At 43.4% G+C, this 26,261-nt stretch overlaps 1 protein-coding gene across 1 annotated transcript in view; it reads right to left on the reverse strand.

Moving 5' to 3' along the window:
• CPPED1 (calcineurin like phosphoesterase domain containing 1) overlaps positions 1 to 26,261 on the reverse strand; it is a gene marked incomplete at both ends in the record, with an annotated part of 42,636 nt that overhangs the window by 3,972 nt on the left and 12,403 nt on the right. The window contains one exon of the mRNA XM_080354035.1: positions 11,010 to 11,432. Coding sequence (XP_080210161.1) covers positions 11,010 to 11,432 — 423 coding nt within the window. The remainder of the gene's footprint in view (positions 1 to 11,009; positions 11,433 to 26,261) is intronic.

Here is a 26,261-nt window from a genome sequence, read left to right on the forward strand (position 1 = left end):
CACATACGTCTCACATTCTTGTCCTTCAAGCACTTAAGGAATAAGCAGCAGTCTCCAGCAGTGTTCTAGATTTCACGCTCGGGCACGCATCTCGTATGGACCTGACTGGATCTTGGGCAATATTTTCCACCTTTTCTGCAGGTAAGCAAAACTGCTTGAGTCTGTGAAAAAGTTGGGAAAAAATTACAATCATAAAACCATAATGAGGTGTAAACCCATGTGACACATTTCGGTAAGGGCAATAAGCACTCCCTTTTTTTCCTGGAAGCTTCTGTGCATATAAAGTAGCATCTTCCCCCACTTTGGAATGAAAAGTGGAACAGAAGCTTTGTGTCATCATATATGTAAAACAAGCCCTGACATACAATTTCAGTGTAATTACAGGATATGAAAGTAATAAAGGAACTTTAGTCATGCTGTAAGAAAACCAAAAATTTTCCCTGGTCGGAGAATTCAAGGAAAGCTTTTGAGAAACCCATTCTAGACAGCAGAGAGACAACAGACAACAAGTTTGGCCCACAGATCATGCAGCTTTTTTCTTCTTAGGCAAATATTGCAACTTCACCACAGTTACGTTTAATGTCTGCTGTCTGCACTCAAAAAGGTATTTTGGTACTGAACTGAAAAGTTACTTGTTAGCAGTGCAAATATGATCCCTGACAGAGCGGATGCGATTGAAAACCTTTTTATCTCCGGCTGGCGGTGGGAAGCAGATGCTGCCTGAACAAGCTGGTGTTTCTGGGCACTGCTGATCCAAATTCCCCTTTCAGCCTGTGTGTGTGTGACCCACATCCCCACTGCACCGGGCAGCTCTGCCTGCTCCGCATCAGCCCCTGCTGGAATTCGGTATCTGCCTCTGCCCAGACTTGCCGTTTTCAGGTATTCTCTGTTTCCACTGCTTGTATTAATCCCTGTTAGCGTCGTGTTACAATATGTCACATCTTGAACAAAGAAACGAACGGGTCACGGCTGTGTATGAACACAAGTCTAACTGATGTTGTTTTTTCTCCAATACACTTTTTGTTCACTCAACTGTATTCCACTCACTTTTGTTAGTTAGCAGAAGGAAAGCTGAAGCAGTCAGTGCAATAATACTAAGATGACAAGCAGGCAATTTACTTTGCTCTTGCTTTTGATCTTAAACATAAAAAGAATCTTAGAGATGTATGCACTCAAATTTAATGTATTCATTTCAGATGTTTTTCTGAAGTCATACTGTCAAGTTCCTGTCAGCCCTTCCGCACCCCGTGTATTGTGGTTTGCTTTGTCTTCCCCTAAACTCTGTGAGAAAAGAACAGTGTTCTGGCAGGCCCCACTTTACAGCCCACTTTAAGGTATCCCCAGGTCAGCGGAATGCATCCAGCTGCACACAGAAAGGTACAGTCCTTTCCCATGGCTGAAAAAGTAGGTAGGACAGCGATTTGGTTTTAATCCCTGGTTTCTGAAATAGCAGTTGGGAAAACCTTTGATAGAAAAGCTGTATGAAACACTAAAAAAACTACCATGTAAATAAATGTCCAAAGGATGGCACCTTCGCAAGCATTCATTGTTTCATTTTTAATGAAAGCCATAGTAATTTGAATTTAAATGTGACTGGAGGTTTCACAGTATCCATTAACCAAAAAAGAGCAGGATCCATTACTGCAAGACACTGTTCATACCTAATGGATTATTCATTAAAAGAAAAAAAGGGATTCAAATCAGAATAAAGTAAAAAACTCTGCAGATAGTTACTATAGCAAAAAAAAAAGAAAAAAGAATCCATTTGTGATCAGAGTGGGACTGGAAGCCAGAGACTGAGATGGCACCATCCAGTATTGGACACCAGGTCTTGCTCTGTCTGTTCTAAAACTGGACTTGGATCATGAAAACAGCTCAAACCAAGGAGCTTCCTGCCCGCTCACCGAATCGGAGTTTTCAGACTCAATCAGTCTGAAAAAAAAAAATCCTTGTAAAAAAGGGTTTAAATACAGGATTTTATTCTGATTTTAGTAAACCAAAGATGTTCTCCTGCCAGCAAGCAATTTACCATCATTTTCTGATCAAGCACAAAAAAGTCCTTTTTAGTTCTGTTCCGACAAAGCTGAATCTGAAAAACAACAAGATTTTACTGTTTCCAAAGATGTGATCATAACTCTTTTTCCCTGTGGAATAATACATTCCTACTAAAGAATGAAATACATACCCATAATGGTCCAAGAACCCAAAGATGCCTTTATAGCATAAATAAATCATGATATCACAACCAATAGAAACACGGACTGTTCAAGAGTCGTCTGAAGAGACCCAATCCTTACGTATGTTGATAAGCCTTAGACTCTTCATTAGCTTGACCGTGAAATGAGTTAATAACTGCACAGGTTTGAGGCTGATTCACACACTGCATTATGACACTTTAGACTGTAAGGCTACACAGCAGCTTTGGCAAGGCAAGAGGGGAGTGCTGAGGAGGGTAATTAACAGCTTTGTTAATTTAGCGTGCTGCCTTTACTGCTATCCGTATGGTCATTCCTAAACAGAACTTCAAAGCATAACTCACTTTTTAAAAAATTTCAAGCAAAATTAACCTGGTTCCAAGTAAAAAACATGATCCAAACACTTAGCTCATGGTTTCTATTGCAGACATTTCTCAACAGGAAATTCAAAAACACCTTTAAAGACTCACACCCACCCTGCGGTGCCTGCTTTCTAAAGCCAGCTCACTCAACGAGCAGTCATCGCAAGAGCTTCAGTGAGGTCTTGTTCATTTGCATCTTCCTCAGTTCCCCCTCTGGTAAGAGGGACAATTTTTATTGGCATTTCCCCTTTTCACTTGGTTCTCTCCTCAAGCTCCGTGAACCAGAAGAGCACACTGTACTACACAGGGCTTTTCTTCCCGAGATGGGGAATGGGGACTGTTACACTGACTCACTGGCCTACGAGGGAAAGAGATGTCAACAAGGATCTGAGATTTGCTTTGGATGCTTCATGGAAAAGGGATGACCAGGCCCAGCAGGCTCAGGAGCACCTGCACGTGTACAACCATCGCATCCTCACAGAGTGCAGCAGCTCTGATTTAGAAGAAATTCTTGTATGTAATGCTGACAATCTTACAGCAATTCCAAGTTCTCAAACAACCCAAAGCAGAGTAATGTTTTGAAAGAAACCGAGTTCTATATGAAATATTTACCACCTCTTTCAGACCTGGTGATACCAAAAGAATTTTGAAAGGAAAGTTTAGCTACCCCAGTGGTGTTAGCAAGCTGTTGACTTCATTTCTGACAGGAATGAGATGAGAATATGAAAAGAAACAACATAGTGGAGATCATGCAGAAGGCAGTTTCTTCGTTGGCAGGAGCAGCCAAGCTTATCTTACAGAATTTTAAAAGAGTGGCGTCTTCTCCCCACAAACTATCACTCAGATGAACCCTTCTAAGCACCAGTTCTGCGGCACCAGGGAAAATGGTCAGCATGATTTTGACATAATCGCACTGGAAGAGAACAAAGACATCTCACTGTGTCTTGTGGATGACGTCCCCAAGAGCGATTACAACCTGTATATTCCATGACATGATGCTATTGAACTGTAATGGACTTTTAAAATTTTGTAATTTTTTCTCCTCTGTGTTCTTTTATCACATAAATATTATCTGAAATACAACAGCTGGCCTATCCGTCCCTGTGAAGGCAGGACTGAGGGGAGAGAGGGGGGCTGGCCATGTCCCTGTCCCTGTGGCAATCAAGCTCCTGCTGAGTAGGGACACTGAGGATAATGGGACCCCCAAGCCTGGGGACAGCAGGCACAGGACGCATGTGCTGTCAAAGACCTTGGTTAAAAGAAAGGTAAATACAATCAAGTGTGCTCTTTGGAAGATCACTCAGAAAGCTTATGCTGTTCAAGTATTGCCATAAGCATCAGCCGTCTCCCCACAGAGTGGAATCGCAGTGACAACGGGAAGGAGGAACTTGCTTTTTCCTGCTGAGGTTTCCTCTACCGAATTGTGCATGTGGTCCTCAGTGTCCAGCTCCTGGCGGTCTGAGCTCTTACACCAGCAGAGTTCAGCAGCTGGTAACAATAGAAGAACTGTAGTGGAACATTGTACATGACAATATTAATGAGATGTGAGGTGACAGTACCCACTAACTTGCTATAGCAAGTTAGAAGAGAATAGCAATGTTAGCAATGAAGAGAGGGGAAAAATCTCCAGTGCAACAGTAAGATTTTGTGAAATACCTGTTTTCCTAACTTCTTGAAAAATGTGATGTTTGCTAGTTTAAGAAATACAGACTAAGTTCCAGTCTCAAAGGAAATCTAGTTGCAATGATGACAGAAATTCAAACATGCTAAAGCAGGATGGAAAAGAATGCACCCACATTTATCTTGAAATATTAAAAATAATTTCATAAAGAAACATGCACCTAGAAAACAATGTTTCTCACACAACCGGATGATACTGGGCTGGAATTCAGACTTGAGCTAGTTTAAATTCATGGGCTGTCTGGTTCCAGGTTCTGTAATGACACTGGCTCCTCTGCCGTGCCCTGGATTCGGAAGCAGCCGCTTTCCAACTCCAGTTCCGATGTACAAAAACCCTTTTGAGGCAGGTTTCCTGGGTCCAAAGCACAACTGGCCCAGACTCGGTTGGAAACCAAACAGCTCAACCCAGCACTATGGACAGTGTAAAAATATAGGAAGAAAATTACCAATACAAAAATAAACCAAAGAAAAGCAAGCAGATTTTCCAAATTAGGAAGAGAATGCCTGGAATAATCAGCACAGGCAATCAATGCATGCTTTATTTAGACTAAGCCTTCAATTAAATAAATGCTTTTCTCAGCAAAAGCAAATGAGACTGTAAGAGAACGAGAAGGCTAAATTAGTGCAATATGAATGACATAATAAATATGTAATGGGTACAGTACAGACCTTGCTTTTCCTCCCATGCACTCTGTAGAGAATTTGGGGGAAAAAACGGTTCTGACTGAGCAGTGATGTTTATCACATGGTCCAGATTATCACCTTTCAAATGCTGATTAATGAACTACTTTTTACAGTACCTGCAGACATGAACCAGTGTTCACTGCGTTTCAGTGCCAGGTTTCTGGCTCTCCATCCCGTCTAGAGGTGAGCTCCAAAGCAAACAAAAGGAGGCATTTCTTCACACAGTATGAACCATGAACTTCCCTTCACAGGCCATTGTGAAAGCTGAGTTTTCAAAAATCAGCTGAATGAATCCAGAAAAGAATTACTAAATTGCACTATATTGATAACATGAAAATGATACAGTAAGTCCCCCGAAGAAAAATTGTTGGAGACGGGAAGAATACTTGGAAGAAATGCTACTCCATACTTCGCTGGCTTGTGCTCTGCCCATGGTTTGGCTTGTAGGGGAAGGAAGAGACAGGGCTACAGGAATTATTGTGGTCTAGTTACTGTGCTTTTATGTTAGTTGTTCAAGTTTAACAGTAAAACTAGGTTTAAAATAGAATTACACTTATTGAAAAATCACTGCTTCACTGGCCAAACCTCTCACTCAATCAAGGAGAGGAAAGAGCATATACTAGCAAAAGCTGATCTTGTATATGTCCCCAAAACTACAGGAGCTGGAGAGGAGCTGCGGTAAATGGAAGCAAATAGGTGGAGAGGCAGTTCTGCAAAGAAATGAAATTGTACTGAGGGAAGAACCCAGGTGTCATCAACACGCTAGTGCCCTTGCAGGAAACAAACCAAGCAGGAGTCAGGTACAGGGAGAGGCCACTGTAAGAGATGTATGTGTGTACAGCCATGTCCCTACGTGTGTAGACACATCCTTTTTCTAAAAGGCAATGTTTCTGGCAAACACAACCATTTAAGTCACAAGGATGAATTGATCCTGAGCACTTCCCCTGGAGTATCAGGCACAAACTGGCTTTTCTTCTTCCTGTCGCTTGTGGCACACAGCTGCTTTCTGAAGTGCTCAACAACGCGGTTGGTTCAGCTCTAATACCTGTTCTCAGAACAATTTTGCACTCCAAAATGATGTTCTTTCAGCTGCCCTACACAAGCACACATTAACCATAGGCAGTTTTTACTGTACCTTTTTTTCTCCCCTGGGCAGGTGGCATACATCATTTTTTCAAGACTCCAGTGTTACACAATGAATGATAATATTTAGTAGTCTTTGTAAACAAAATCTCTCCTGTGGAACAGACATGATTTTCTCTCACTGCAATTTGAGAGTGCTCACATCAGCCCAGCTGCCTCGCAGCTGTCAGAGCAGCCGAGAACAACGTGCGAGCATCAGTCAGAGCTCAGTTAACCGAGCTGTTCAGTGCCCGGCAGTTCTCGCCCCGCTCTCCAAAAAACCCCCAAATCCCACCAACAGTAGGAGGAAACAGTCCCCCTGGTGTCGGGATCCATTTCATAACCTCTTCAGCCAGCCTTATAGAACAACATTATAGAATTATTTGTGTATTATCCTAATTGCTTCATCGGACAAGTAAATAAAATAGAACTGCACAATTAGGATTTACAGCACATAACACCATCTTAATAAAAACATCCTATATAGTGCTGTTTGCAAAGACTTGCAGGAAAAGTCTTCCTTAAGTTTCCTTTGTAGACTAAAGAATCCAGAGCTTGATGCCACTGGTGGCCAGTGTCTCTGCGTAAGTGGGAGGCAAGATAGTGCTCTGTAAAGTATATCTAGGACAAAAGTCTTTTTATATAGGACAACACTGAATGGAGCCAGACAGAGAAGGGTCTCGGTCTCACTTGTTTTTTCCCTGTATAATCAGAGGAGAAACAACAGGCACAGCCAGAGGGTGATTCCAGCTCACCTAATTAGAGCACTGGTCTAAATAAGCCGTTAAGAGATGCTCTCTGTAGGTCACTTGGTGCTTCAAGTTAATTTTTTTGAATGCCTCTTGTGACCTCTGAGTGCAATTTATTTCCTGGGTTTGCTACTTTTTCCACCTAAAAGTGAAGCTTTCTCATAGACACGACGCAAACCCCAAACAATCCTGGTTTGTTGTGTGCTCTAGGGAGCAAAAATAAGTTTTTCTCAACCAAAACCATAACCCAGTGGCTATAACAGATTTCAAAAACTTATCTAAGAACAAATATTGCTTATTTTCCTTACAGACTATGCTAACTAAATTCAGATCACATCACACCGGGGGAAGGATCTTACAGCCACCCTTCTGACACGGTGACGCAGAGATATCCCGTTGGGTCACTGCCCGGACCACCAGCACTTCATTTCAAGGCTGCAAGAGGTTGATCTAAATAAGCGAAGTTGGCAGTATTTAAATCTAAATTATCTTAAATACTGACAAAGCGACTCAGAGGCAGCACTGACATTACTCACTGAGTGTATGGGCTTTGCCAAAATCAAGGTCTCAATGGCAGTAAGAAGAAAATATTACTCCCTTGTCGGCTTTGATTACACAACCAAGAAAACAATGAAACATAGCATATGTTGTCTGGTAAATTTTAGAACAGCTTTCAGCACTCCTGCTTTGATTTGGTGCTCAAATACATCTCAGCTGTGGATGTGCAGAAAAGTTGCTTCGCCCTTTAATATAATAGTGCTGTCCTGTGGGAATGGCTCTTGGGGGAGAACGGAGGGATCACGCTCTTCTAACGAGTAAAGTATTACAAGTTACAGCACCTACCATCACAAATATAATGAAAAAATGCACTATTTATAATAACATCAGGTTATTTCCCCCTCTATGTACAAACTAAGTATTTTTAACCGCATTTGAAAACTCGCTTTGAAAACATTTAGATGAACTTCAAAATTTTTAATTAAATAAAGCTGGAGACTGCAGGGATTTCTCTGTATCTTGCAGCTCGCTCAGACAGAGCACCTTGACTGTTCATCCTGCTCTGAACAAAACATGTCTCAAATTTGTTGGTGAAAAAGCAGACAATAATTTCGGCTTCATTCAACAGAGCCCTTAACCAAGTTCAGACATTTGCTTAAATGTTGGAGTTCATTATGGCCATTAAGAAACATTTATTACTACATTGTGTTAAGTAATGTAAGTAATTTCAGTGTGTCAATGATGTTTTTCAGGACAAAAGATTGTCAACAGCTGAAAAATAGCCATACTTTTCAAGAGATAAGGAAAAATTCTCACATACGCCTTCACTTAAAACATAACCTCTGTTCTCACCTCGCTTCCACGGTCACAGAAATCACCTTTTCAAGGACAATACTTGTTGTTACAATGCATTTGAATTAAAAATGGGCCAGGAGGATTTCTTAGACATGTAGCTTACAAGTATGGTTTAACTTCACATAGTAGTAAGACATATTTACAAGTGCCAGATTTCCAATTTATAAATATTTATCACAAGGACATGATTTTATCTTTAATTAGCCCAACTGTTAAGGACACTTCTAATGTGAGAAATAGAATTCAGTATTTCGTACCAGATGTAGCCTCTACAGCTCGTCTTTTATCTCTGCTTGTAATGAGCGGAAAGTTAAACCCAAACCACTATGTAATATGCGATTAGAAGATAATAACTACAGAATATCTGGGCTCTGAATTTAAAATAATAATTTTCTGAAGTTGCATGCCTCACTTTAAAGCACCTGTGCTCACCATACTTGAAGTGTCTGATTTCCTGCACTCACCCATATGAACTTTTGTGGGAAGATCTGAATTACTAGATTGTCCACCCTCTCATTGCAGATCTGTACCTGACACTGAGAAGAAGGATAAACGTGATAACTGGGAGAGCTCCACGTCTGATCCAGGGTTATCAATGACTGCAGTGTGGTGCCCATAGAGTTGCAGCCACGTTGCCAAACGCAGCAACTCCTAAAACACGCACATTACGCGGAAAGTTTTCATAATTACACAACAAACCTTGTGAGGGGTTGCAAACACAGACTTCAAGTGCAGAGGTGGAGCGTGAGGGAGCAGAAGGAAGGGAGGACGGGGGACAGGTCAGGGGAGAGGAATAGCAGAGTCGTTTAAAAGGCAGACTCACTCTCTTTTTCAGAATAAATAGTTACATCAAATATGCTCTAAGGGGCTGGCTTTAAACTGCAAGTCACAATTAAAAAAAACCCTGACAAATGCAAAGCAAATATTCTGTGTTTTAATCCTCCAAGAATGTATGAAGTGAACTGGAGGAAAACCGCTTTCATGTCTGATGAAATGCTGAAATCGATTATTCATTGGCAGAGAGTCAGCAAATAACCAGTGTGGTTGCACATCTGTGCACCATCCCGCCCTGAGAAGCGCCTGTTTGCAATCCACCCATCACATTCTGTGGTCTTACAAAGACCGTTCTGCCACTGAATAATCAAATGGAAATGGAGTGCACCCGTTACTAAGGAAACTCGGAGCCAATTTTTGATTCAGCTCGTTTTTCTCAGCGGTCAGAGTTACACTGAACTGCTTGCTCTCTGTGTTCACTTAATTAGCAGAATGTTTGATTATTGCATTGTGAATATTACCTACTGACTCATTTAGTTATTGTATAAAATAGCAAGCAAAAGATGACTGTTTAAATGTGTTCATGAAGGAACTAAACACATGTTATTTTGGGAGGATTTTAGGGATGAGAATGCGGGACACACAGAAATGCAGGAGGGAAGGTACAAGTGCGGCGTTGGCACAGAACAGAGTTTGGGATTTTCTTCCATAGAGTTGTCTTGGGCTGCTGGCTTCCCATTCTCTCTTCCTTTCCCATCATGTGAAGCCTGCCCAACTTCTGGTTAAGCCTCTGGATACGCATGAGGAGAATCAGTTGGAAATAGCCCTCTAAGAAATGTGGTCGTGTAACAATGATAAATGTCACACTGATAACATTTTGCATCATTTCTTTTACCTCTTGATTAATTGTATTCCCAGTACAGTGTTGGCAAATGTTAGTAAAGCAGCCGGATGACAGAACTCCAGCGCAGAACGGCTCTGGTTCCCACACTAACGCCCATGTCCTGGATCCAGCCGTACGGCACAGGCTCCTGCTCTCCAGGGAACCAGCACCAGTTTGCGCCCAGTCACTGAGCCACCCAGCTTTCCACAGCTACGCCTGCTGCTGTATCAACACTAGCACAGTTTACATGATATTTTGAGGAATTCTCCCCTTAAAGGGAAGGAAAAAAAACCCCAACTTGTAAATCTTGATTCTGCAAATATGTCATCCCCTGGAGAGCCCTCAGACTGCTGTGAATTTTGGCCCCACTGATTGGAAACGGTAGGAGATTCAGAGCTTGGAAATGAGGCCGCTTTTGGATGAGCCCAGGCTTAACAATTAGGAACCAGATCACCACCAGTTTGCATTGTTCAGTCATCCAAACTTCTTACAGATGCAGAGGAAATGCCAGAGCGGTGTGTGGTGGCAGGAGGCTCCGAGGGACCAGCCCACCCAGGAACGTGCAGGCAGATCCCAGGGAACACGGGGAACAGCACGGCAAGGAGCTGCGTCCTGCCCCATCTCCATGGCACTCAAGTTTCGTCACACCGAGATATGGGAGTGGGTACAAGACACTTGTTTAGCGCATTATTAGTAAAGGATATGCAAAGGATTATCTTAGCAGAGCAAGACTTTTTAACACTGAATAAATCTGGAGTACATTACACTCTTGGTTTAAAATTGGCTCAGTGTGGGAGAAAACAACCTCCAAGGTAATTCTGAATTTTGTTTCCACGTTTTATGTAAAAAATAAACACTGTATTTTTCTCCTATGGCAATACCTGATCTTCCACTCCTTAGGCAGAAAAAGCTCCGGTTGTTTTGCATCTGTCAGTACTTGCAAAATGGAATGCTTCACATTTCTTTTAAAGAATTTTTCACTTTTAGTTTTTTACTTTTCACTCAAAGTTTTACACTTTGTTTGGTATATTTTACAAGTGATTAGCTATAGTTGATGATTTTGACCTATTGGGAAGAATGATGCTTATAAGCAGTATCTAAAATTCCTTGAAAACAGTACCATTAAAATTAAATGTATCTTGTCTGGCAGCAAAGCCATTAGCAATCTGAAACAAAAATTCAGAAGTAGGAAAATCTGAGAAAATACCTGCTTTATGAAACTTTTCCATTATCTCTTGACGAACTGATTTTTCCAAGTTGAAATAATCATGGTCCTCATCAGGTTTCCTCAGAAACAGAGGGATGTGCTGAAATACTATGACGTGCTTGCATCTGTGTTTCTCAGCTGCGGCCAGTTGCTCCTCGAGCCACAGATCCTGGGCTCGCTTTAACTCGGGGCATTTGGAAGAATCGAAGTATAACTGAGAATTCAGCACGAGAAAGCAAACACCTCCCACCCAAAAGCTGAAGTAATCATCTCCCCAGGTCCTGCAGTAATTCTCGATGGTTTCTCGGGTTGGAGTATTGCCGATATCATGGTTTCCACTGACGAATACCAGCGGGATGTCCTGGTCAGTGTTCTTAAGAACATTCTTTAAATCTCGCTCTTGGTCCTTTTTCCATTGAGTTCCTACAGAAACAAAGAAACAAACACATTTTAGTGTTCATGCTAACTTTTCCTACCCCCATTGTTAGCTTTTCTTTATTGAAATATGCAGAGTAAGAAAACACTTGTTATTAGATGTGATCAGGATAATAGGCAGGGATCTAGAATACGTCTCCACTTCAATACTGTGTGTCCACTCAGCCCTTTCCCTCCCTTATCAAGTACTCGGCCATTTTCACTCATTTCCTTAAGCCGGGCTCTGGGTCAGAAACAAAAGGTACCACAGCGGTAGGTGACAGAAGGGACAGCGTTCTGCACCAGAACATCTAACAGCCTGATTCTTTTCATCTGTACACTGAGGATCTGGCGAAACAACGCAGCCAACTGGGATGGTGTAACAGCCTCACAGGTAAACACCCGTCAGCTTCTGGGTTATGTTTTATGGCTGTGCAAAGGAATTAAGTTTGGTGGTGGTGGTTCCTTCATTACAAGAACTACTTTAACAGCAAAAATATAATTATTGTCTTGTGGCAGCTTGTTTATATGATGAGCCTGTTCTATTAATGAGCATGGTATTAATTGCAAAGAAGGGTAATTGTGAACTTTGCTAGTTTTTCCCCGCATTTCTGGTTTTCTATTCAGATGCATGGCCAGACCGCTTCTCTTCTGGTGGTCAGGAATTTGTCCCTGTCTGGGAAGGCTGATCTGATTGCTGGATTAATTTACAATCACTGAAGAAAAAAAAGAGAGAAAGGCTTTTTTTCCAAAAGCGGTTGTTTTATTCTAATGATCACAGAGATCTTTTCAGAGTTCTCTAAACAGTAATCTTTAATCAGGGGCCATTGGTATGTTTCTTATTCATTAATTAAATAGAACATTTTCAAGTTGTATTTTGTCCTACAATACATAACATCTATCTAACATGGGTCCATTTTACAAATAACAACTGCATTTTTGAACCAAGAAGTTGTAACAGGATTTTGACAAGAACTCTGCAATCCGATTTATAACATTCACTTCCATACCGGAGGTCTCTGCAAATCAATAATGTATTTTTAAATAGGGTTCTATTTTTGTAACTACACATATATATTATACATCGGAATGTTTTAGAATGGCTCCTGTAATGTAACTATGAGATAAAAGATCTTTTTCTCCATGTTCCTTGAAAACACTTACGATGGATATGTTGACAAACACTGACTCTTAGTAACGATGATTAGCGAGGATTTCAATTCCTTTTCCACACCCTATAGTTCCAGGCTTAAGTACAACGTTACCCCTGTCACTAGAATTCTGCAGCTTTAGAAAAACACCAGGAGAAAAACATGAATCCTATATCTAAACCATATCTACGTGTACAGACAGTTGCGGGAGCTGCCGTGTGGCACAGAAGGTCCAACTCCCTGTTTCTGGCTGGCCAGGGTAGCCGGTTATTGGCGTGGAGAGATGGGCCTGGGTCCACTGCTCAGCCTGTCCAGTGACACAAAATATCCTCATTAATGCCAGAAAAAACCAGGGCAAATGGCATCTCATGTTACTGGGAGGAGCTGGATTTAAAAAAAACATTGAAAAAAATAAACCTGGCACACTTTGTTGTCCACAGGTAGGGAACCTGAGCAAGCTGCTTCTCCTGCCACTGCCACCTTCCTGCAGGAAGAACTGGACGTTCCAGGCTATAGAATAAATCCAGGGCTGGGAAAAGACGAGGGGAAGGCTCCGCTAAGATAAACCCATCCCACCGTGTTGATCTCCGTGCCACCACCTTGGGAAATCCAGCTAACAGTTTGTGAGCATAAAGACATTTCTGCATAAGTTACAGGAATAATTTGTAGAATTATGTATACCTCTTCCCAGTGGTGAAATTCAAGCTCCAGAGACTAACACTTAGATTAGATTTGTCGAGAGCAGGGCACTGGTTCCCTCATTTAATGCAATATTATTTCTATAGCAACAGAGAGACATATTCAGTGCTTCATTGCAGAAAACAGATTGCTCAAAATGGAAAACAAGGCCCCTGCCCAAAGAGCCTAGGAAATCATACTAAGTAAAGATTATTTTAGGACAATTGTATCTTGGCTTGACCTTTTCATGGTAGAAGGTCAAAACAACTTCCAAAGTAGGGAAATCCATGAAAATAAAGTGGGAATAGGCAGATTAATCTGTGTGTGCCCCAGCAGCACCCACTGCCCTGCACTGCCCCACACGCCCCCTCTGGTAAGGAACAGATAACAAAGACTAAGGAGATAAAGTGATAGAGAAAAGCCGGCGGCCACTAGAAAACTGCAGTGGCCATTGCAATAGCATAACAAAAAAGTCCCCTTTAATCTCTACCAGGCAGAGAGCTAGCTGTAATATTTAATTACTCAAATTATTACAAAGGACATTTTTATTTGATGACATGTATTTCTTTAGCTTAGATAGAGGTTTCTTGTAGGTGAATGGGAAAAGAATATAATGCCACGAGGCAATGTAAAAAAATAATTTGGGGAGTGTCAGGGTAGATGCAGCGGAAATTAATTTCTATTCTGTTTATCCTGGCATCGTGCGCAGCGGCTGTTTTAAATCCCAAGGTACACTATTCTGTCTTTATGTTACATTTTGTAAATGCAGTCTTGCCTGGAGATAACAGTGTCACAAACTACCAGCCCATAAAGGGCAGTTTGGTTTTTATGGAAAGCAGGGAAGAGAGAAGTGTGGGTGCCACTGCCCACCCTGCTGTGCAGCTTCCCGCTCCGGCGGTTCCCGACAGCTGCGCGATGTGAGCGGAGCGCAGCACTGCGCTGGCAGCGCCTCTGCCGCATGCTGCGCTGCTGTTCGCCTGAACACTGCCCGCGTTGTCCCTGCATTGCCTGGAGCAGCTCACACACCCTGCCTTCCCTCACCGCAAGAGCAGAAGCAGAATTCACAATTGTTCTGCCAAAGATATAATCCTTTTGCTACTAATCCACAGTTACAGTTTACTTTGGGATTCCACAGAACAGAGCGAGGTGTTGGGTTTGGTTTTTTAATGCACCAGCTATAAAAACAACTTGCAGTGCTGTTTACCCCCAAACCGCACCTCTGCAATTGCCAGTGGCAATTTTTGCATCTGAGGCAACTCTTTGCTTACAGTGCCCTCCACCAGCACTGGAACATTTCCCCCGGGTGGTGCAAATGAAAGATTAGCAATCAATTAACAATAGCACCCACTGTTCTCCTGCTGTTAGGGGAAGGGGGTTACAGTGGCGTTCCAGGTGGTGTCCCAGGCAATCCAACCACTTTCAGCCATCACAGCTGTTGGTCAGAAATTCACACCGAAAAAGCCCATCAGAGGTCAGTCCCTCAGTATTTTACACGATGCTGCTGCATTTAGGCATTTCGGCAGGGCTTGGACTGCGGGATCTCCAGAGGCCCCTGCCAAGCCCCAGCTGTGATTCTGCAGTTCGGCCCAGGACCAGCTCAGGACCAGCTCAGGACCAGCTCAGGCGCGTCCAGGGTGAGGCTGCAACTTAACACAGCAAAATGGAGCGCAATCATTTCCTGCATTTCTAAATCACTCAGTCTCAGTATTTCAATGTATCTTAAAAGTATCCCAAACTTAAGTGGAGTTGCAAACACAGTATTTGAAGGAAATCACAAATTTTCAGTTTGAAAAAGAAGAAAGTTAAAAAGAAAATTATTTAAATATGAGCTGTTATGTGATCGACACTCTTGAAAAGCCCTGATACAACAACTGGAACTGCCTGGCAACTAACCCAAGAGACTGATTATCAAAGAAAAGGTAGAACTGTAGATTGTAATGCTATACAAAATATCACATAGAAATAGTAACTAAATTTGATAAAAGCAAAATGAAAAATATCAAAACATCACCAATGCAAATGGAATTTATAAAAAAATTGGGCCCATTCCTTCCGTAATTTATTATAATATTAGGAGAATTACTGTGACTTCAGAAGACAAGAGGCAATGACGATTGTTATAAATAAAAGACAGACTGGTGTAATGCCTTACAGTGACATTTCTTGAACTAGGTATTATTAGAAATAATGTGCTACTTACCCAAATTCTTAGACAATATTAACATTAGCGTAAGAGTCTGGAGAAGAAAACAGCTAAGAATCCTTTTCCTTTGGGCTCCATCCTACCCAGCACCTCAAAGCTTTTGATCAGTTGCAACAGCAGAAGGAATGGCTGCAGTGAGTGTATTTAGAGTAAGCTACCTTCTTGTCAGGAAATTAGGTTAAACTTAAACACTGCTCATGTTATGTGAGATGACAGTACCAAAAAAAGCCCATTGATGAGTCAGTGACATATTAAAAAATTACCTTGCATTCAACAAATAACATTTTTACCTGATTCCATACAAACATTTCCAAGCCACCGCTGCTGCTTTGCACTTGAAAAGTCAACCTGGGCCTTTTCCACCTGGTGCTGTGTTATAAACCCCCTGACCGAGGCGCAGGAGCTGGGACTGAGCTGCCAGTTCTGCTGGAGCCGTGTGGGACAGCGGGACATGGCGGAGCTGTGCGGGACAGAGGGACACGGCGGAACCACGTGGGACAGAGGGACATGGCGGAGGTGTGACAGTGGGACACGGTGGAGCCGCGTGGGACAGAGGGACATGGCGGAGCTGTGCGGGACAGAGGGACACGGCGGAACCGCGTGGGACAGAGGGACATGGCGGAGGTGTGACAGTGGGACACGGTGGAGCCGCGTGGGACAGAGAGACATGGTGGAGCTGTGCGGGACAGAGGGACACGGTGGAGCTGTGACAGTGGGACACGGCGGAGCTGTGTGGGACAGAGGGACACGGTGGAGCTGTGACAATGGGACACAGCGGAGCTGTGCCGGACAGAGGGACACGGTGGAGCTGTGACAGTGGGATGCGGTGGAACTGTGCGGAACAGAGGGACACGGTGGAGCCGCGTGGGACAGAGGGACACGGCGGAGGTGTGACAGCAGGACACGGAGGAGCTGTACGGGACAGAGGGACACGGTGGAGCTGTGACAGCGGGACACGGCGGAGCCGCGTGGGACAGAGGGACACGGTGGAGCTGTGACAGCAGGACACGGCAGAGCTGCGTGGGACAGAGGGACACGGCGGAGCCGTGTGGATGGAGCTCACTCTGCACAGCCCCGCTTTGGTTAGTCAGCCGAGCAGCCACCGCAAGCGGCAAAAAAGAGCAAATATAGTAAAGGTGACGTCCTTACTGTCATTTTTTAAGCTGGAACCACCTTTGAAGACACCATTTTTTAACCTGCCTGTTAAACAGACAAACACGAGCATTCATGCTCTTGCCTTCTAGGTGTGAAAGGGATTTTTTTTATTTTAAGAACTATTTTATTTTTAGTTAAAACTAAAACTTTATGAAGTATCTCCTTATACACACACTACCTCCATATACACACACTACCTCTATATACACACACTACCTCCATATACACACACCACCTCTATATACACACACTACCTCCATATACACACACTACCTCTATATACACACACTACCTCTATATACACACACTACCTCTATATACACACACTACCTCCATATACACATGCTACCTCTATATACACACACTACCTCTAAGACTAGGAGAGCAGCTTCATTTTGTCTGGCTAGTTTTTTTTTAAATTAAAGTTCCTTTGTTTTAGCAAAATGAGTTATTTAATGGTAGTTTAAAAGCAATAATAAAAGCAACTCACAGCCAGATTTACCATGGTAAAATCACTTATTGAGAAAGATATTAAGAATTCTCAGGCATTTTTTCCTTTGTAGAGCATCTTACTAATTCACTGTATATAACATTAACAACTTGTATAGGACCTGACATTTATCTGTAATTTATTCACTTCACAAATGTATAAACGGCAGCGTGTGCATTTGCATGCAGATTTCAGCATTACATTCATAGCCCATCCCATGTGCAAACCCACCAAATCTGCCCCCAGCTCTGCTGCTGAGGTGTGCAGCGCTCGCTGGGCCGTGCTGCGCTGCAGCCAGGCGCAGCGCTCTGCCCTCACAGCGCCTCAGCCGCTGCAAAACAGCTGCAGATTTACAAGGTGCTACACTGAACAGCCATGAAATACTTCCTAAGCAGGAAGAACATAAACATGCCAATGACTCTGGACTTTATCAAAGATAAGATAATGAGTTGTGAAACTCAATATGATCTCAATGGTCTTTTTTAGTGGCTCCAAAAGCAGCTGACAGGTAGGATGCCCTGGGAGGCTCCAGCTTCAGCTCCTCCTGAAACCAGCTGCTCACTGACCCTTCCTGGGCAGGCCCAAGACTTTTTTAAGTAAGAGAATTCACGACAAGTTTTAATAATGCTTTGACTAGGAACATTTGCTATGGCATGTGCTTTTCCCTTCATTTAGAACACTAAACAAGTTAAAGAGTTTTCTCAGTTACCCTGTAAGGCAGATGTTTCTAATTATGTGCTGCAGGTTACACTTCAAGGTTTAGTATCTATAAAAATTACACTTTTAGAGGAAGTCATATTAGTGCACTCAATATTTAACAGAAACAAGAGACAGAAATATTCTGGACTGCAGCAGTTGCACATCAAATTTGGGCATGGGAAGGAGGCTGAAGATAACCCAGTTAGTAATTCTCTCAGGAGAGACGCCGCCCTCAGATGTTGCAGTGATCATGAACAGAAATGAAGCCACAGCACTGCCTGGACACCAGAACCATCAGCCCTCATGGTCCTCAGCTCTGAAACCATCTATTCTGAACGTAAATAGGTGTCAGAGCTTATCAGAGGTACTGGTTGTATAAAAGCCAGCATGCCCAGCGCATCGTGTATCCTGATCATCAAGCAGAAGTCAAACAGAGAGGTGCTGATTTGAAAATCATGTCCCTTAATTGCTGCCTCAATATGAACTCAGAATGCCAATACTTGGCACCTGCTTTTAAAAATCTTGGTGCATATCATCACCTGTATTGTTATATGACAAAACCCTGTCTGCCATGCAGATAGGGTACATAACTCTGAGGAGACGCAGCCAGCAGTTTTGCTTTTCACATAAAGCGCATGGTGTTGCCCAAAACTGTAATTAGTCAAATGGAGCTGATATGCTTTACTGAGGCTTTATGGGGGAGTCAGAGGGTTAGCGAAACGTGCAGCATTTGTGAGGGATGCGCACACAGCGAGCAGCGCAGCCTGCAGAGCTGCTGCTGGGGAGCAGGTCCGGCCACAGCAGGACCCCCGGGGACCCCCAGGGACCCCCGCGCCCCCGCTGGGCAGGGCCTGGGACACTGGCAGCAGAGAGAGCAGAAAAGGGAGGGTGAGCATGGAGGGATGCTGAAGCACCTTCAGCAGTCTCACAGTGATTCTGTGATGGTGACAATTTGCTCCCAAATTCTTGGTCTTTTCACAGGATACCAGACTTTTTGGGCAGCCCGTCTCTTTCCACCCCGCACACAGATGGTGCTCCCGGGCACGACTTTTCCTTGCCACAGAGGTGCCCTGTCCTGCTGCTCGGCTGCTTTTTCCCGTTATGCCTAAAACAGACTTTCTCTAGCTCTCGAAGCCGCGCTGCCTCAGTAACCAGTAACAGACCATCAATGAGCTGGTCATAGTTTGGAGACCTCTGTTTTCAGCTTGTCTCTCTGTTGTCACAGCCTTTCCTGTTGCAGCCGATCACAGTAACCACGCAACCCCAGCCCCAAGCTCCAGTTCACCCAGTGAGCTCCAGTAAGCGGCTGCCAACAGCGCTGGGACCACACCGGCACAGTCACCCCGGCACCAGCGCCACCAGAGCCGCGGGCAGCGGTGCCAGCGCTGGCACTCCCAGGATAATTAACATCCTCTTGAAAAACATGGGAGGTCTTGAGCAACAGGAAAGAATGATCTGGCATTCCCGAAGGATCAGGGGTTTGCCGTGGGTTTAAACTGACACGAGCCGATTCACACCCGTAAGTGGCTGTAACGCACCTACGGAACAGGCTGTGGAAAACTGAACGTACAGGATCCATCTCTCTGCAGAGGATCAGTGCACATCACAATTCGCTTTCTCCATCAAGATCAGCAGACATTTGTTCCCTCCTGTTGAGTCCCTAAAGCTATATTACAAATATAAAACTATGTGTCTTTTACGTTGCCTCGGCAAATGGAAGTCTGTTGGATTAAACAGCAGTTGTTGCTACACTGCTATTGTTTTTAGCACATTTTACAGACAGATATGGAAAAAAAAGATATGTAGCTGCCTCAGCTGCAATGGAGATGTTCAAAAAGCTCCTTCGGCTGCAGCCCAACCATCCAGCTCCACAGGTGCCTCTGTTTTCTGTCTGGAAGTTCTGGCACTTTCTGTTGTGCTCACGGCCTGGAACATACATTAGACAGCACAGTAAGAAATGAAAACATGTAACAGACACAATCCTGGAAGATCTGTGTCCAACTGCAGCCCAAAGAGCAAGAGACACTGCAGGCACACCAAGGAGCGGGAAGATCTTGTCAAATATGACTGCAGCTCTGTAAAGCTGATTGAAACCACCATGTTTTAACTTGTTCCATTTACAAAGAGAGACATTTATAAAAGTGTGTACATTTTATCGTGCTTCAAGGTACCGATACTCTGACCAACTCCATCTTGTTACCCTCCCATAGAAGCTTTGGTTGGCATTGGTGGGTTAAACAAAAACTAACTATCCAAAAAGTTGCACAAAATTAAGGTGAGAAGTAACATCGCCTGTAGACAAATAGACACTGTACAATTTGTCTACCAGACTTTAATGGATTGTTCAGATATTGATCGAGTAAGGCAATAAATACCATAGGCACTGTGTCCCTTCTGCTGAACCAGTTCTGTTCTGATCAGGTCATTGATCAGTACTATTCGGAACACAGGTCACTGGGATCAGTGTTTCGTTTTTAAAATCCTCAATTCATTCCAAAAGCTTCATGGGACAACGTGCATGTCATGAGTGTATGTAATCTTTGGGTACCATGGACCTGACTCCCGTGTCTTACTCATGGGAAGGAAAGTTTGCCTGAATGGGACAGAATTAGATCATTAATATTATCTGAACAGCATGTGAAGATTACAAGTTTTACATATTAATTAAAATGAGAAGGTATAGGGAGTGAGGTAGATGCCTATTCTAAATAAAGGGGAACATCCTCCCCGACTGGCCTTGTTTCAATGGGACCTGAAATGCAGACACTCCAGTGCTAAAAATGGTGAACACCAGAGTCCTGATCAGGTGACTTCAATGCACGCTTGACATGAAGTTGGCACTTCAAATTGAAGTTTAAAGAAATGTACATCTGATAGATGTTAAATGTATATTTTGTGGCACTGATATCACAAACAATATATAAACTAACCAATTATTTGATCTGAGAAAACAGAAAAATATAGTAAAAAGTTTACAGTTATGACATTGTTTTCAGTTTCACTACGAGAAGGTGCTCTAAGTAATGGCTCAGCAACCTTCTCCTGTTTATGGTTTTCTTTGGAGAATAACCAAAAATATCTGATCCCTTAATTGAATGATTTGTTACATTTTTGACACTGGCCTAGTTCGTAACATCCCTGCACCCATTTCCAAACACAGCAGAGTGACCATGAGCCAGCACTGGGCCCTTGTGGCCAGGAAGCCAATGGGACCTGGGCTGGGTTAGAAGGGGGTGGTCAGTAGGTCAGAGAGGTTCTCCTGCCCCTCTGCTCTGCCCTGGGGAGACCACACCTGGAATATTGTGTCCAGTGGTGGCCCCTCAGTTCCAGCAGGACAGGGAACTGCTGCAGAGAGTCCAGCGCAGCCACCAAGATGCTGAAGGGAGTGGAGCATCTCCCGTGTGAGGAAAGGCTGAGGGAGCTGGGGCTCTGGAGCTGGACAAGAGGACACTGAGGGGGGACTCATTCCTGGGGATCAATATGGAAAGGGGCAGTGTCAGGAGGATGGAGCCAGGCTCTGCTGGTGACAACCAGTGACAGGACAAGGGGCAATGGGGGCAAACTGGAACACAGGAGGTTCCACTGAAAGAGGAGAAGAAACTTGTTTGGGGTGAGGGTGTCAGAGCCTGGCCCAGGCTGCCCAGGGGGTTGTGGAGTCTCCTTCTGTGCAGACATTCCAACCCGCCTGGACACCTTCCTGTGTAACCTCATCTGGGTGTTCCTGCTCCATGGGGGGATTGCACTGGATGAGCTTTCCAGGGCCCTTCAACCCCTGACATTCTGGGATTCTCTGATACATATTTATATGAAAACAAGATCAATGCTCACTCTACCAGGCAGACAACCATTAAATATATATGGCAAGCTTGTCCAATGCTAAGGAAACATTTTAAATAATAGAATACAAGTAGTCAATGAGACTTTGTCTTTAGCCTGGATACAAAATTCACATACATTCTACAAAGCTACTGTCCTTCCTCACAGATCCCTTTACTATAGTGTTGCAACCGCCTGAAATAACACCGAGTATCCTGGAAAGCCCACAAGTGTTCCCAGTGTTCTGGGCAGAGGAAAGGCCGCTGTGAGAACAGTGCATACTGGTTGTATCCAATGCGGTAAATCGAGCCGGCGGAACGCAGCACGTGGAATTGGAGCTAAGAAGGAGAAGTCTTTTAAAAAAAAAAGACTAAAAGTGTCCAAAATTAGTAAGACCACTTACAATATTTTATCTGCTATAAAAGGAATAAAAATCTAACAAAAAAGCCCCACAACGCCAGAGCTTGGAACAAAAAAGAAAGCATGAATAGGCACAACTGCTTATCCCACTGTGATCAACCTAGAAAGCAAGAGGGACAACTGCTGCTGAAGCAAATGAAATTGAAGTATAGGCAGATTAATTAAAACAGAAGAAGTACCATCATAATTAATTCAGTCGGCATGTAGAAGAGCAGACAACAGAATTCTCCTGTTGGAGTTCAGTTTATTTCAAACACAACAACTTTGTCTCCCACCACCCCTTACACAGCTGTCTGGATCGGTTTGTTCTTTCCAAATGGATATTAAAAACCAACCCAAAAGGTGGATCCTTCAGAGAAAAGACCTTTGAAACAGCAGATGCAAGCGATGGGGCGTCCTCCTCGCCCCGCTCCGCCAGACAGGGGATTCCAGAGCAGAGCACCACGCGCACGCTGGCCCGCCAGAGCGAACCAGTCCTTCATCACAACCAACTTTGTTTCAGAAATGGGTTACAACAGCTTGAAAGCCTTTAATTAAGCAGTTTAATAATATAAAACAAAGGAGGAAAATTGACGGAAAAGGCTGATGTCAGCTTACGTGGCACTGAATGACCTGGGCAGGAAATGTGTGTATTAGAGATTATGCTTGCATCTAACTAAAGGAATTAGTATAAGTGTTCATAGGGTACTTCAAGTGCCGTAATACTCAGTTCTAGTGATTCTGATTTCTTCTAATTAACATACACACACAAATGAACCTAAAACTACACGCATAAACATTACTTGCTCACTGATCCATTATTACACTGCTAACAGATCAAGCTTAATCAAGTTCTATCAGTTTTTTCGATTATACACGTTATTAGCCAAGTCTCGTTTCATTTAGTCTCTAAACAGCTACATTTTATTACAGTCAGAGCTGAGTAAAGTTTGCAGACTTGCTGTCTTGTTCTTTCACCCATGTAAGCAGAGCAATTAATGGAAAATAATTAAACACCTGGTCTAAAGCTACATCACATAAAGGACTTTGCTGGCTAGAACCGATGTCTATCACGCTACTGACAGCAACAGTATCATCACAAAAATGCAGTTTAAACAATTTCCTCCAAAGGAATTCAGCCGCTTAAAAATAGCTGCTGGATCCTCAGCTTCCCAAGCCCGTGTCTCTGCAGCGGGGTGACCTTGGCTGCAAACTGCCGGATCCTCCGCTGGTGCAGCGAAAGGTGGGCAAACGCAGCAGCTCTTTGCTGGACACGGCCCCGCGCTCGAGGTTCGGGATGAAGAAGGAACCACAACGCTTCATGCCAAAGTGAAACGGGAAGGACAGGCCCGAAGGCAGGCGGGAGTGTGCCCTCGATGTGTGGAAGCAGCTATTCTGTGGAACAGACATCGGGTTTGTTGAGCTCCCGGGTTGGGATCAGAGGGAAGGTTGATCACTGGGAGCGGGGTTTTGCTACAGACCACCCAAAAGGGGCAAAGAACTCGATTAAGTCTTCTCTAAAGCACTTGAAAAGTCTCCAGATCACAGACCCTGGCTCTTGTGGCTCAACCCAGGTCGCGGACAGCTGCGGACAGCAACCCCGCAGCGAGCCCGCGGTCCTGCTGCTCCCCTGGGCCGCGGAGCTCAGCGCCCCAGCAGGGGAGGGATGCAGGGAACTTGGGGAGGCAGCTCTGGAAGGCAAAGTAGTTTGAGAGTTGATGTGTCTTCACAGACAAGCACCTCTTAATACAAGAATGGTCCTTAACAGTAGAGTATGAGGAGAATGACTTGGCTAATGGGGAATTCATGCCTGAGTACCAGTGAAAAAGGATGTAAAAGAGATGGAAGCAAAGATGGACTTGAAAAGAATAATACTGGAAAACCAGCTGGGCATGCAGGGCTGGTGCCGGGAAGACCGAGGTTCACCAAGGGCTGACACAAGCAAGGGACACAATGGGCAGCAAAGGCTTTGACCCCTCCAGCAATAAACTAATGACCTAAGAAAACCCAGGCCCAGCGCTGAGCGGGCAGTGACGAGTGGCAGGTACTCGGGGCTGCTTTTGCCATCCCGAGTTATGATACACTAAGTTAACATATGCAGGTGTCTCCAGGAGTAAGTGTTTCATCCCCATGTGGTATCTAGGTGTAAGTATTTAGTTTGTATAGATTACTTCCAGTAACACCATCGCACTATATGGTACTGCTTAACATCCTTCATTATGCACAACAATATTAGTGTTACCAGGAATAGATATCCTATTTTTGATTATGTAATCAAGAAAAACTTCTGAAAATAATATTCAGAGTACAAACTACTTTTAATCAGCAGCTAAATACCAAGATACTGGCGCTGATTACTGCGTTGCTCTAATGACATGTGTAATGGATTCCAAGTGCTGGGCCTGATTGCTTCCCAGCTGATCAGGATTCTGCTCATGGCTCCTAGCTGCTGAAGTTCTGACATTTCTTGGGGTTCCTTTGCAAAAGGTTTCAACGCTGCTTCAGCTAAATGGTTCCGGCACTTGCTTTAAAACAGTCAGCATGAACTTTACACTTAGTACCCCAGGATAAAATGTTTAAGAAAAGAGAGGAAGATCTGGGAGTTTTCTTCCTCCCCCTTTTCATTGACAGGCATTGATTACAAAGCAGTATAATCCAAATAACTGAACAGACATTGGCCAAAGGGCTGTAAAATGCAGCTGACCCGTAGCTGATGGCAGCTTTCCTCAGGAACCACACTGCAACACAGCCGTGCTACACTTTGATTAACGCTGTTGTTTTCAGTTTTAATAGAGCTGATATACACAAATGATTTAAAAGGCACTTTGAGACATTAAATAAGATACATGCACCAGCCAAGTTCACAAAGATGAATCAATGTCTTGTCTCACGCCATTCCTGATTTTTGCCTACTGAAAAAATGAATTTTTAATATTTCGTTTTATTGAACTAACGTGACAAGGGAACTGCCACAGCAATTACTCTTGTAGAGACTCCTCCGTGGAGAAGCAGGAGGTGACTGCAGTAGCGTTTACTGTACACGTGCATTATGGAGCATCCTTACTAGAACAGTGAAAATACTTCAATTACTCCAGGAAAAGAAACATTACTACTAGTCTTCAATCCTGCAGACATTTATACATTCAAGTTATCTGAAAAGCTACTTGCTATAAAAATTCTTATCCTCTGTCCGCTCTATTTCATTAGTGTAGCATTGCTGAAAGGCTTCTTACAAGTTCCAATTTTTGTTGTAACAACTAAAGAAAGTGCTGGCAAATTTCAATATTATTCTTACAATTGTGAAATAAAAACATTTTAGAAAGAGTTCCAAGAGTTTAAGCAGTTGCTGACAGCTTTTTATCTCACCTGAAGTCAGAACTGTTTAAATGGATTAGATGAGTATGAAATCTCAAGCATGGTATTAGCACTGGAATTAACGGAGAGACTCGGGCCGTATGGCAGTGAAATACAACAGCCCCTGCTTTGTACCTGAGTCACAAGCGGGGCAGAAATACACAGGAGTTCAAACACATCCCCATGGGAGAGATGTAAGAAGTTGTCCCCTGGGAGAGGGAGGCCAGCGCAGTCCCTGGGCTCTGCATGGAACTGGGCAGCAAACGTCACAACTTCCAGCACAAAAACATCCCCATTTTGGTAAAAGAATATGCAACAAATCAGTTCTTACAAAGCAAACATCTTGGCTTCTTAATGCCCGTGTCTCGCCATGTGTCATACAGTAACAGCTATTAACAAGCCAAACCAAAGAAATGGTCAGTAACTTACTGATAAGACATTTTTAAAAGAGGATGTGAGTTGCCTTGCTTTAAAATATCTTTTCTTTACGTTTCCTTTAACTCTTTTTGTGTTTTGAAGGAATTTCTATTCCAGAAGCTCAGTAAGCAAGAGGAAAATGTAGGAAAAAATATTTGAAAATCTTATTATTTCATTTCCCAAATACACATTCAGACAGTTTAGAGTGTTGTTTCAAATTCTTTGAGATACAGAGATTTAGCTTTCTGGTGTACGCCGTATTTTCTGTCTCCCTGTCCTTCTAGGCAACCGGTCAGTGTCAATCCCCAGGTATCTGCATCACAGTGATTCACTGTTATCTCATCAGGATAGACAGAAAGACAAATGGCTGACTGCAAAACGGTACTTACGTGTACAATTTCGTTGTTAAATTGTACTTACTTGTTTACCCACTCACAGCACAGCAAGCCATTTGTGTAAATACAAAGGCAGTAATC

This window comes from Nesoenas mayeri (genome assembly GCF_963082525.1).
Source record: "Nesoenas mayeri genome assembly, chromosome: 15".
NCBI classification, from domain to species: Eukaryota; Metazoa; Chordata; class Aves; order Columbiformes; family Columbidae; genus Nesoenas; species Nesoenas mayeri.